This window comes from Gavia stellata, chromosome 6 (assembly GCF_030936135.1).
Source record: "Gavia stellata isolate bGavSte3 chromosome 6, bGavSte3.hap2, whole genome shotgun sequence".
NCBI lineage: Eukaryota > Metazoa > Chordata > Aves > Gaviiformes > Gaviidae > Gavia > Gavia stellata.
The window spans coordinates 9,521,155-9,533,526 of NC_082599.1; the positions used below are offsets into that span (position 1 = coordinate 9,521,155).

At 41.3% G+C, this 12,372-nt stretch overlaps 1 protein-coding gene across 1 annotated transcript in view; it reads right to left on the reverse strand.

Annotated features, from left to right (window-relative positions):
* Positions 1–11,110: 11,110 nt before the first annotated feature.
* The window catches only part of CNPY1 (canopy FGF signaling regulator 1), a 48,928-nt gene continuing 47,666 nt past the window's right edge, over positions 11,111–12,372 (reverse strand). Inside the window, 1 exon segment of the mRNA XM_059818787.1 lies at positions 11,111–11,232. Within this exon segment, the coding sequence (XP_059674770.1) occupies positions 11,111–11,232 (122 nt within the window).

Genomic DNA, 12,372 nt, shown 5'->3' on the forward strand with positions numbered 1-12,372 from the left:
ACAGCTTTTCTTTGTGTAAGGACCCATGTCTTCTGGAGCTAGCAATGTCCTGTGGCCAAGCTGGTTCTGATCTGAATGATTTTGGGTTTGTTACAGTAGAATCAGAAGAGCCTGCTGTTGAGATGGAGATTGTGACGCCAGGTCTCAGAGACACAAAAAGCAGAACTAAAGTTGAGAAATCCCATTCTTACTGAATTCTGTGAGGTCTCAAGAAAGGACTTCCATCCAGAAGGATCGTGACAATCAGGAAGCTTGGAGCCCTCCTATGCTGGAGCAGAGCTGGAGGGACTTTGTGTTTTCTGTCACAAAAGTAAGGTTTTTTTCAGATCTTTCCCTTCTGTAGGAAAAAGAAGTGGGAAAACATGCTAAGAAAGAGAAAACTTAACCTGTGTATTCTTGGTATAATTCATTCATCACCCAAGATGCAATCCTGAAGAAGAGCTGCTAGATATGGGACCTGGTGCTGAGAAGACTGTTCCTAGATCTGGGCACCTGCAGACAGAGAAAGCTGTTCATGTTAATATGGACAATGTCCATGAAGTGTCAGTTAAAAAATTCTGCTGATATGTTCTTAACTTGAACAAGAAAAGCTCCAAATATTAGATGAGTTGCCTTGATTTGGTAATAAAGTTTTATACACAGAACTCAGCTCTTTACATGTGTCTATATAACCTAGCTTTTCCAGGAATTATCCATTATCAAAAAGTCTAAGATAACTCCTGCTTTCTGTCTGAAGCGTCGCTTAGAATTGCCTTCAGTAGTAGAGAACCATGAAAGGGCCTGTCAAAATAGAAAAGCTTAGATTTTTTTGATGTGTGTTTTAAATAAACTCCATGTGTCCCACTGAAGTTGATGCATTTCTTATATCCAGATTTATGGAAGACAAATTTAAAGTGTGACAAATATTAAGGCTGTTGCGGAAGGAAGTGTTGTAGTCAGAAATCTTATTTGGACAATTAGTCAATGAGAAAAACTCTTTCTTGCAACCATGTCAAGGTGTTGGGTTCATTTCTCCTTTGGGAGTACCAAGAGTAAGTTCAGTCAAATCCCTGACATTTTCCTGGTATAAAACAAGTCTCAGTAAGAGAATCCGGCGCTTAAAGCATTTAGGAGAGTGATAGGAATGTCACAACATGTGCCGCCTTTCCCTGCAGTGTCCATGGAAATGGAAGAGAGTACACACTACCTCAAAGGTGTTCCGGATACCTTCTGGAGATGTTCCCATAAACGATATACAAACAGGACCTTCCATAAAAACATGTGGCTTATACAGAATCTAAAAAGCCTGAAAGCATTGCTGTAAATGGTAACTCATCGTAAGGATTTGAAGAGCATCTCAGAATATCTCTGGTGGCTCCAGACCACGTTGCTGTTTGCAATGCTCTAGCTACAGATAAGTTATATCCCAGGTACCATCAAACTTTAGCTAGATGCTTTTCCTCCTTAAGTCATCCAGTAAACAAACCACCAGCAGCACAGGTCTGCCATGAGATCATACAATCACTCCTCACTTACAGCTTTTGACAACTGGAAGTGTCTGGAAAACAATTCCGCCTGTGTGTTTCATGTGCTTAGAAGTCATTCTTCCTAATTTCTTGCACAGTCAAGACAAGATCTTGATCTCTATGGGGCAGGTAGCAGTATTGTCCATGCAGACACCAACTTATTGCTGAGAGCCCTGCTAAGGAAGTGTAACCTACCTGCCTTCCTGAATACAGCCATGAAAAATCAGCTTCCTGTCAAGGTAAACAAATATTTTATTAAAAACAGTTGTCATATAGAACTAAATCCCGAAGCTGTGAAGTATAAAAGAGGCTTTCAAGCTGACTTTCCTTGAGCTTAAGTCTTGTTGCCATTGCTGAAGCTCATCAGGAAATCATTTGAAGGGCTCAAAGGTTAAGAATCTGTGTTTTCATCTGGACACAAAGGTGAAAGATCAGATGGCTGATCTCAGCTATTTGTGTTTTGTCTTTTTATCATCATCTTCAAATGAATCAAGGAGCTGTTCATTCAGTTTCATGAGGGCAGGGCTTTCTTAGACATATCCAGGGTTGTTTACAGGCTTTTCAGGAGAGATGGAAGAGCCTTCCTGAAGAGAAACAGCCAGAGCTGGTGATACTGTTATTTCCATCACAGCAATATCTCAGGAAGCCCCTGAAATTAGACAGCCCATGATGTTAAGTTTTGTGTCAACATGTAATACAAAACATGAGCTCTGCCCTTACTATTTGAAGGAAGAAAACAGGTGGATAAAATAAGCAGATCAGACCAAAGGATGGAGAAGGAGAAAAAGGGAAAAAGATGAAAAGCAAGAGGGAAGTAAAGTCCACAGTGATTAAAGAAGATACAGTCTCTAAATATAAAACAGCAACAGATTGAGCCCTGCACACCCATCAGATTAAGATAAGCCAGGAATCTCTCAAATACAAAATTCTGGAGTAAATCCTGAGTTCCCCCCTGGGAACTTTGGGTCAAACAACAGGCAGGCCCAAGGTGCTCCGCAGGAGCATTGCACTTGATGGAGGAGCTGCGGAGAAACATGGTGGATGCACAAGAACATGTAGCAATGGCCATGTCCACCCCACCGGTGCTGTGGCTGCCCAGGCTGCATCTCCACCTGGAGCAGAAACATGCTTGAAGTTAAGCCACAAAACACATGCTCGTTCCTAGAGGCTGGGGAACATCTCCCACCACCGAGATTTTGCAAAAGTCAGTGAGAGGTGAGTGCCTACAGCGCATCCCTCCTGGTGTCCCAGCCTCTGGCTCCCACTAAGGAGGGAGCAGCTCTCTCTTATTTCGCAGGTGATGCTCCAATGCTCTTCCCTAGTACTTTTAAAACCATCCACAGTGCAGCAGCTCTGGGCAGAAAGAAACAAACTGACAAAATCCCCCTTAAGGAGAAGCAGTCTTAACCTAAAAAGACTCCTCCATGGAGAGAAGATGCAACTTTCTCATTCCTTACAGGCTCTGGGTGGGAAAGGGCTGCAGGCAGATAGATCTTCATGTCTGTCCCTCTTTTGAACCTGGAAGACAGCAGACAGGTGGGTTCCCTGAGCGCTTAAGGATTGACTGTACAGGAGAAGAAAAAATATGGGGAAAACAGGAGAGTCACTCATTTTGGGGAGATGAGGCAATCTGAAAACAGGATCTATCCTGTGCACCATGCCATGCTATCGTATGAGAAAGCCTCGCAACTGCAAACCCCTCCGAGTTCACATCCTTCCCAACCGTTCCCGCTGCTCCCGAGTGCCCCCAGCGCAAGGGTAGCTCAGCCCAGAAGGACCTTGGCTGTCATCCTTCAGCGTGCTGCCCTGAAACATCCTGGCTGTGCTCAGCACCACCACGTTATTTCTCAGCCTAGTTTCAAGCAGCTACTAGAGCCCTGACATTCATTATATGAAGAAGCCCGTAAGTGAAGAGATGCCACTAGTCACCCTGGAAAGTGAGCACAGCTGGGGAAACTGTGTCTGGTGGGCAAGGCGGCCAGTAATCCAGGTCAACTGTGACCACCCGCTGTGCTGCAGTCCTCCTCTTACCTGGACCAGTGTAATTGAGGGCTTTGAAAAGGAGAAAGAAAGTCTTGATTTTGGTGCAGCGTGCCACAGATAGCCTTTCAATGCAAAGTTTCACGATAACCCGTACCATGGAAATATAAAGATCATTATAATAAGTAATAATAAAAGTAATGTACATCTGCAACCCAGTACCTATGTCTGGTTAAGTAAGGTGGTGCAGCAAATCAGGAGTGGGACAAGGAATGAGGATGTGTGATTTCTATTCCCGTTTCTGCCAAATTTTGTCTCTACTCCTTGTTATTTTAAGCTGTGGGTAAAGATACTTATTCACTCTGGTAAAGTGCTTTGGCACGTTCAGGTTGCTCTGATGAAAAGCACAGTTAAAGGCTGTATGAAAGATGACTTAGGCTCAGCAAACACCAAGTATCTTGAAATTCCTTTTATGGTCTTACCTGGTCATGCAAAGTGAAGTCTTTGAAAGTCAAAGCGAAATTACCCTGAGAAAACCAACCTCGCATATTCCCACTCCCCGGGATTCAGGCGTCATCGCTGCCCTCCCAGGCTGCACCATCCCCAGGTGACCATGAGTCCCTCTGCTCCCACATGGGTGTAAGGCATGGCCAGGAGGGCTCTGGGAGACACGGTGGCTTAAGTCAAAGCCCACTCCAGATAGGTGAGTGAGTGTTAAAGCACAAGCTGAGTGTTAGGGTTCAGTTATGCATGGGAAGCTTCTTTAGGAAAGGCAGCGTCGCAGGCTGGGGGCTGAGGACTGGCAACACTGCCTGCACTGGAATTAAGCCCAGGGGACTGGAAGGAAGATATCTGAAACCATAAGATCTACCAAACCAAGACAGCTCAGTTTTATGTTCTGAAATGCAGTGGTAATGGGGGAATTAGGAGGGAAGAACACACAGGGGGTATATTGATAACCAAAGCCTCACAGGAGGCACAGCTCCAGCTCCCCACTACCTTTAGCCATGTAGGCACATGGCACCTGGAGGCTCATACAGGGTGCTCGGGTGCTCTCTTTGCTTCCATCAGTCATAAATTTCACAGATTAGGAATGAGACTGGTCCTTCTTCTTCCAGAAGAGCCAGGAGTGTCTCACTGGATGAAACTGGGTATATTTTGCAGTTCACTTTGTGTGCCAGAACAGGTAGAGCAGTGGGCAGCAGGCTGGGGGCACAACCACACCGTCCTGCTGCCGGCCAGCGCAGCTGAGCATGGCAGAAACCCCCTAACTCAACTAAATGCAATGGAGAAGTATTCATTAGTCACCAGCATACAGCTTACACAGTGAAAGAAGTTGAGACAAGTCTCCATCTCCTTCGCTATCAGCAAATGGGCATTTAATCACTCTTTTGTGTCCCCAAACAATACTTTCTAATAATTTACCATCCCTGTGGAGGCCACAAAAGATGGCTGCATGGTTAAGACCTGGCCACAGCAAGGCCAAAGGCGGGCAGGTTGTTTAATAATCTCTGCCTGTTCTCAACCTGTGAAAATGAAGGAGCAATATTCCTGCATCATCTGATGCATGGTGACAGGAGTAAGAGCTCCATGTGAAGTAACTCTGCTGCTTGTATAAGGCCAAGCACATGGGATCCCGATCCTGACCAGGGCTGAGAGCCACCCCTCTAACACAGCTCATAATGAACAATGATAATAATGAAATTCAAAGGCAAAACAGATCAGCTCAAGATACGCTGGTCTCTGTGTGACACACTTTGCACAGTGCTTAACATTCATTTTCCTACTCTTTATGAGCACCAGTGTCACGCTGAAAATCACATCCCGACTCTTGGTCCTGCTCAACAGCAAATGGCTGGAGCTGACCTTATTTTCAGTGTGTTTGGCCCTTGGCACAGGTCTGAGTAGTGGCAACCCGGTGCTGCTCCCTACTTCTGCGATGCTGACACTGGCTGGAGCTCAGCCCCAATCGCAGGAATTAGCAGAACCAACCAACACACACAGTCAGATAAATACAGCCCTGCTGAGCACCGACGCTTTCTGAACTCTCACCTTTTGCTCCTGTCACATTTAATGTGACAAGGAAGATTTTCTTTTTTTTTTTTTTTACCATTTGAGAAACATTGCCATATAGAAATCTTTTTCTTTCCTCCTTCATTAATGTCTGTGTCACCTCAAGGGTTGTTATAATTCCTTATTGGCTGCTCTTCCAGAATTTGCTTTAAGAAAACTTCAGCTAGTTTTGAATGCGGCTGCAAGGTTAACTAGAAATAGAAAATGTCACGAACAAGCTGGATATATATCCCTTCTGCTTCCCTGCCACTAAGCCAGCTTTTCATAAAGTTTGAAACCGATATTAATATTTAACTTTTAACTCACAAGATCTTTCATGGTCTCAGCTCTGCTTAATTAGCTGACATTTAGCTCCCTCTATTCCACGGCACACACCTAGGAGTCCTTGGGTACCGCTTTATTAACATTCCCCAAAGTAGATTGGAGCAGGCGGTTACCAGAACCTTTATCAATTGCTCCCGAAGGCGATGGAATTTATTGCTGAATGCCATTAAACCAGCCAGGTCTGTAAATATGGTTAAAGGCATGAAGACACCCTTGTTTTGCAAAGCTTCTCGCTCAGTTTAAATGAGCTTTGTGAATTGGTCTCTCTCTTTCTCATACTCCTTCGCACGCAGCCTTGTTGAGGTGCTCCTAAAGAAAGACTCTGTATTAACCTATATTGCATTAAGCACAGTTCTGCTGTTAATCAACGCTCTTACAGTGATATATGCTGCTACAGCTCTGATCTGGCATAGACACGGCTGCGTGGAAGTTGCAGAGCGTAGCAACTCCACCTTGCATTTATTTGCTAACCTTTCACGCTCTTCCATTACTAAAAGCTTTCCTCCTTTTCATCCAGCCTCAGAAATGCCCTGCTCAGACAATATAAGGTGTTTGTGGTGGTTTTACATGTACACTGTGCCCACAGTCCCACATCCAGAGCGTTTCTCCCCTCGCTCCCTTCCCCGCCCCTGGCTGGTCTCCCATCGCCTCCTCCGCCCCGCCGGTGGCAGAGGTGCTCCTGCCCAGTGGCTAACTCCAAGAGACTTGTTCTCAGAGTAACCGTATCCATCCCAGCACTAAAAATAAGGACAATTTTCAGAGACCAACGTAATTTAAGATCACTCACAACTCCATAACTGCAATACTAATTACCTACTTAAGCCTCCAGAACAAAGTATGCTGTACTTGGATGCGTACGCCGTAATTACGAGGTATTCCTTACCACTCCTGCCGTAAGACCCATTAATAGTATTTCATTTAATACATAGCTGGCTCTCCTAATTTCTGGTAGACTTAACATGCATTAGGACCACCATACAAGTTAATATTTTGCTCATAGAACTCTACATACTTTTTCTTTATGTCAATGACACAGTGACAAGTAATATGCATTTTTTAAAAACTGTATTTTGATGAAATTATCACAGTATGAGCAAATGTCAGACCACAAAGACAAATACGAATAGAAAATATGACTAGTTAGTAAACAACCTTGTTTTAGGGCTTGTCTTAGTAAATAAAGCACAGATCTTGCCCGTTCAGGACCTTGCTTCACCCATTTTTAGTTTCTCAGTTGAATTAATTTAGTGGCCTCAACTCACTCAGTGTAAGCCACATTTGAAATAAAATCTGTCACCAGGAAAGTGCTCCTTACCTGGCATGTTTGGCAGGGAAAATGAAAGTAACCATTTTAAACAGAATGTATTAACAGTCCTCATGAACTGGGGACCTCCAGTCTCCCCAGGTCAAATGTAACAGCTCTATCCCAAGTCAACAGAAGAAAGCTACTGGCTCTGGGCAAAGATCTGGTCCTCCTTTCTTAGAAACAACCTTTACATTTCTGTTGCATTGATAAAAGGCTTGATCATGCCTTTGGATACATCTCTGACTTCATCAGAGTAAGGTGAGATTAATAAGGGAGAAAAGACAGGGTCTGAAGTCAGGACCTATTTCTCCGATTTTCCATATAGGTTTTGAGATACTCATCTCGTGGGGGGAACCGAGGAGACCAGCTGAGGACAGCTATATAAATATCTGGATAGATGGGATCACAAGCAGTTCATGTTATATCATATCATATCATATCATATCATATCATATCATATCATATCATATTTAATATTATATCATTTTACCTAATCTACTAACTCACAGAAGATAAAATGCATGAATCCTTTTTTAGACAGAGCACTTCCTACTGAACCCAGCATGAGTTTGGCTTCACAAAGGGCCTCACAAATTTTAAGTTTGCTTCTCCGTATCTGCTTCAATAAAGCGATAGTGAAACAATCTGAATATTTACCCCAAAGATAAATACCCCAGGCTGGTGACAGCACGTATCAGATGTGGTCCACTACAGCATTGCTCCAGTTGCACCCAAGTTACACCAGGATAAGACTGGGGTGACACAAGGATGAATCTGGCCCGTATCTTATAATCCATGCAAAAAGGAACAGATACAAAAATCCTCTGGTAGTTTTTCACTGTGAAATTCAAAGACAAAATGTAAATGTGCAAATTACAACTTAAAGAAAGATTTTCCTTCTGAGAGACGTATATCAATAGCATCATCTAGCAGTGTTTTCTCAGCATAAACCACACTAACTTCAGCGGTTGAATGCACGCATCGAGCATGGCACGAGAGGACTTGATGCTCAGTAAAACAATCCAGCCAGGTAGTCAGGAGCACTTTTTTATCATGATCATGATCAATTTTGAGGGCATATCCAATAAAGTATAAGACAGCACTAAAATTTTAAAAAGACAAATAAGAAAACTCTAACATACCTGCCTGAAATAATTTACCAGTCACTGTTACAGAAAGCACCCTCTAATTATATAAAATAAGGAAAAAACCCACAAATTACTCTCTATTGCCATCTTGGTTTGTTTATTTTGATCTTTTGATAATGCTTGACCGCTTGCACTATGCTGTTCTCCTGGATAATCAATTTTCTTTGTTGTTTTTATGGGTTTTTCATGTTGAATGATAAAAAGAGGATGCTGGAAAGAGGGGAAATATTTTTAAACTCAGGGAAAAAAGATATGATTAAAAATAAGGTGAAAATTATCTAGACTTTGAAATAGCTGCACAGATTCCCAGCACCTGTGTTCCTGAGAATATATTTTTAAACACACTTTGGGCCAAATCTGGCTTTTCTGTCCACTCACAAAATCAACAAATTTCACAGAATGGAAATAGGAGGGGAATCCAAACCTTTCGCATTAGTTTGATATGTATATGTATTAGTTCTCTATGTAATGTATAAGAAACATTTTCCTGCTCTCGGACTATAAATGGAGCCAGCTGACTGTAGGTTTTGCATATGGGCTGAGTTCAGCATCAACACCGAAGACCCCATCTCAGCATAAACTAGCCAGTTGGAAGCAGAATGAAGTAAGAGAGAGTTCAAATGTTTGAAAGTTTCTTTAAAAATCGGTGTTTACATACACATGAAAGAAGGTGTTGAATTGGATTAAGTGTGAAGAAAGTCTTCCTTAAATACTGAAGGTATTTCCCTTTTATAGAGTATAGCTGCTTCACAATACTCAAATTACAACTTTGATGAAGTATTCTGCAAAATTGGTCTGTCAGTAAGAAATGGCAGAAGATATTCCACTACGAGCAAAAACTTAGAGTCTTTTAAAAACCAGTAAACCAGACAGCAAATCCTTGTGTAACAGATTTAGGGGACCAGATGTTAAACTGTTGTAAATCAGTATTGCTCTAATGGCTTCTGTGAAGCTCCAACAATTTACACTCACTGACGGATGGACTGTGTTGTTGTTGAAATATTTACCTTTACAAATATTGTAAAAAGTGATAAATAAACTTTAAAATTATGTGATATATATTAACAGATTTTTAATCAGTGTGGGGTTTTTTTTCCACAATAAAATTCATAATTTTATATTCTTCAGTGGTTACTCAATCTGCAGTAAAGGTGACATATATAATTTTAGAAATTTTTTTTGTTATAAAGCTCACTTTTTCTCTGAATATTTTACTGCTTTGAATGAACTGTCCTTGTTACCTTAAAACCACAGTTAAGTAGTTAAAGTCTGTTTAAACAGTGCTTCCATAGAGTATTGGAGCCTGAGGCAGATATTGTCCCACTTCATCTTCTGGGGACACAGCGACAACCTGAACTGAGTCCCAGCTCTGGGTCAGATTTATGACCAAATATTTTATACTGATTAATAAATATTTTGGACCAAAAAAACCCTCCCAGTGATGAAAGGCATAACCCCCTGTGGGGAATATTTTGATGTTTTTTGCCATTTCTTCAGCAAGAAAGCTTTAATTTAAAAAAGTTATTACACTAGTGGTGCTCAGGTTGAGTGAACATTTATATTGGGATCAGTAGGACTTTGATATGGAAATTTTAAAAGAATGGCTTGTTTTAAGCAACCTACACACATTCCACTAAGTTATTTCACCTTTAAAAGGAGAAATATTTGGAAAGTTTCCTGTCGCCATCTCAACAGCAGCAATAGAAACTTAGCAGCTCTTAGCTATAAACTCTAAACTCTTTTCTGGTACGAAAGTGCAGACAAATTGATCATCTGTTAAAACAAACACATGAACTTGAAAAAATAATAGGTTTATTGAAATTATCTTAGTTATGTTTTTCTGTTGGAGCAGGAAGCTGAGATTTTACAGACCCTAATTACAATTACTCTGTTACAATCAGATGTTGATTTTGTGAAAATCGTCACAACTGAGATGAATACCTTGGGGTAAATAAAACCTAAACACAGAAATAAGGTCAAATAGCCAATTCCCCGTTAAACTGCACATTCTCACCAAAACCTCTGCACATTCATTTCAAAATACTTTAATAGAAAACCACTTAAAATGAAAAAAAAAAAAAAGACTAGGGAATGTGGGCACATTTAAAGATTAAAAGTAGAAAATACGGGAGATATTACAACGGCAAGAAATTAGTACACAAGAAAAAAAATGGTGTTTTCATCTTCACTCTGAAATGAGGAGCTGCACAGGCGCCTAAGGAAGGAAAAGGTCCCTGTGATTTACTTACGTCCTGAACAATTACGCTTTGCTAAAAGTACCTGTTTATTTAATTAAAAAATACACATTTTTCGAGCTAGAAAAAAGACAGGTTTTCTCCTTGAAGCACTTCCACCACTGAAAGTGTTAAGGTGAAAATTAAAGCACGTTAAACTACTTTTGCCCAATAACCCAGAAAGGAGGAACAGCATGAGGCATAACCATGACACACTGATAGTGAGTCAGGCTTTTTTAGATATACTCTTCGAAACAGAGCAAGAAGGATTTTTTAAAAATAGAGTAAAGCAATCTATTCTCAATTCCTGTCCTCAAATGTGTTAAATAATTCAGGGTCCGACTCTTCCCTTACAGGGTATGGACATGACCCGTGCATCCCCATGCGAGCTGGCATTTTTGCAAAGCCCTGAAAACTCTCGCTCCTCTTAATGGAAAAATTATCCCACAACACAGGGGTCTCTAATGATTTTCATGTCACATGAACACAGTTTATGGAGAAACAGTTGCTAGAAACCCACGTCAGGAAGCACCCAAGCTCTCATGGTGAACCTGCTGCTGCCCAGGTGGGTTTCACATCTGGCTTTGGGCACTTGCTGGTGCTCCCGTGGATGGGGTTGGCCATGGATGGGCCTTGGAGAACAGACCCCAGCATACTGCACCCTAAGAAAAATTTAGCTATACCAGTAAACGTAGAAAATATCCCATCTCTCTCTCTCCAGAGGGGCTCACATTAGTTTTAAATTCACTTTCCCTTGTCTTCCCAGTATAATCTTATTGCTGCAGCTAAATCTGGGGTTTTTTTAATCAAACTTGGTATTTTAAAACAAGGAGTGTCACGGCCCAGTTCTTTAATAAACCCCACCGATATGGATCCTTCAATCCCTGCAGTGTTCAGGGAAATCTGTGCTCACAGATCCTATTGCAGGGCAGGGGACTCGGAGGCTAATCTCTCCATATACTGTTCTTTTTTCTAGTTGCATGGGGAGAAAAATGTGAGAAAATATGTAATTCCAGGGTACTGTGGCAGCATTAAACCACAGCTTCATACCTTGTATATTGCCTTTATTAACCATAATCTTGCAGAGGGTATTAAGGTAAATGGTAAATGGTTTAATGGCAGTTTAATATTCTGCACATACCCATAAGAGACATTTTAGTTGCTTTTAATTGATGTAGCTGCTAGCTTTGTTAAACTCTCCAGGAGAGTAGTTCTCACTGGGAACGAGCCTCCTAGAAAGTATCAGTTTGCAAAAACACAATAGTTTGAGCGATAATTGTGCAGAAAGAGACTTCTGGATTTCTTTGCAGCTGAATAAGAGCATTTTGTTTCACTTTTGTATAACTCAATATCGGGTGCCTAAATTATAGTCAAACCTTCCAAACAGCTAAATAAAGAAATACATGGGTTAAGTCACTTTTAAGATAAAACGGCCACTGGAAGATTTTAACCAAACAGAACATTTTTATAGCTGTGAGGACATAAAGAAAATGTTGGAGAAGTCCTGGTGTTACTTAAACAGTGGCTCTCAGCAGTCATAAAAGATGCGGCATTAAATTATTTTCCACTTATAAATCAACTGGCCCTGCTCTATACATTAACACAAGCTTTAGCTCGTTTCTGGCTTCTTACTGGTCTTTGCATAACTCCATCTAACCCCAAATGAAATGTTGCTGGCACGGCACTGAACCCCAACTATCGCAACTAAAAATATATATAAACCCAGAAAGACCATGTGGAAAATGATTGCAATCAGCAAAGAAAATTAAAGGGCTCTGCAATTAAAAAAACCTCTATTATTC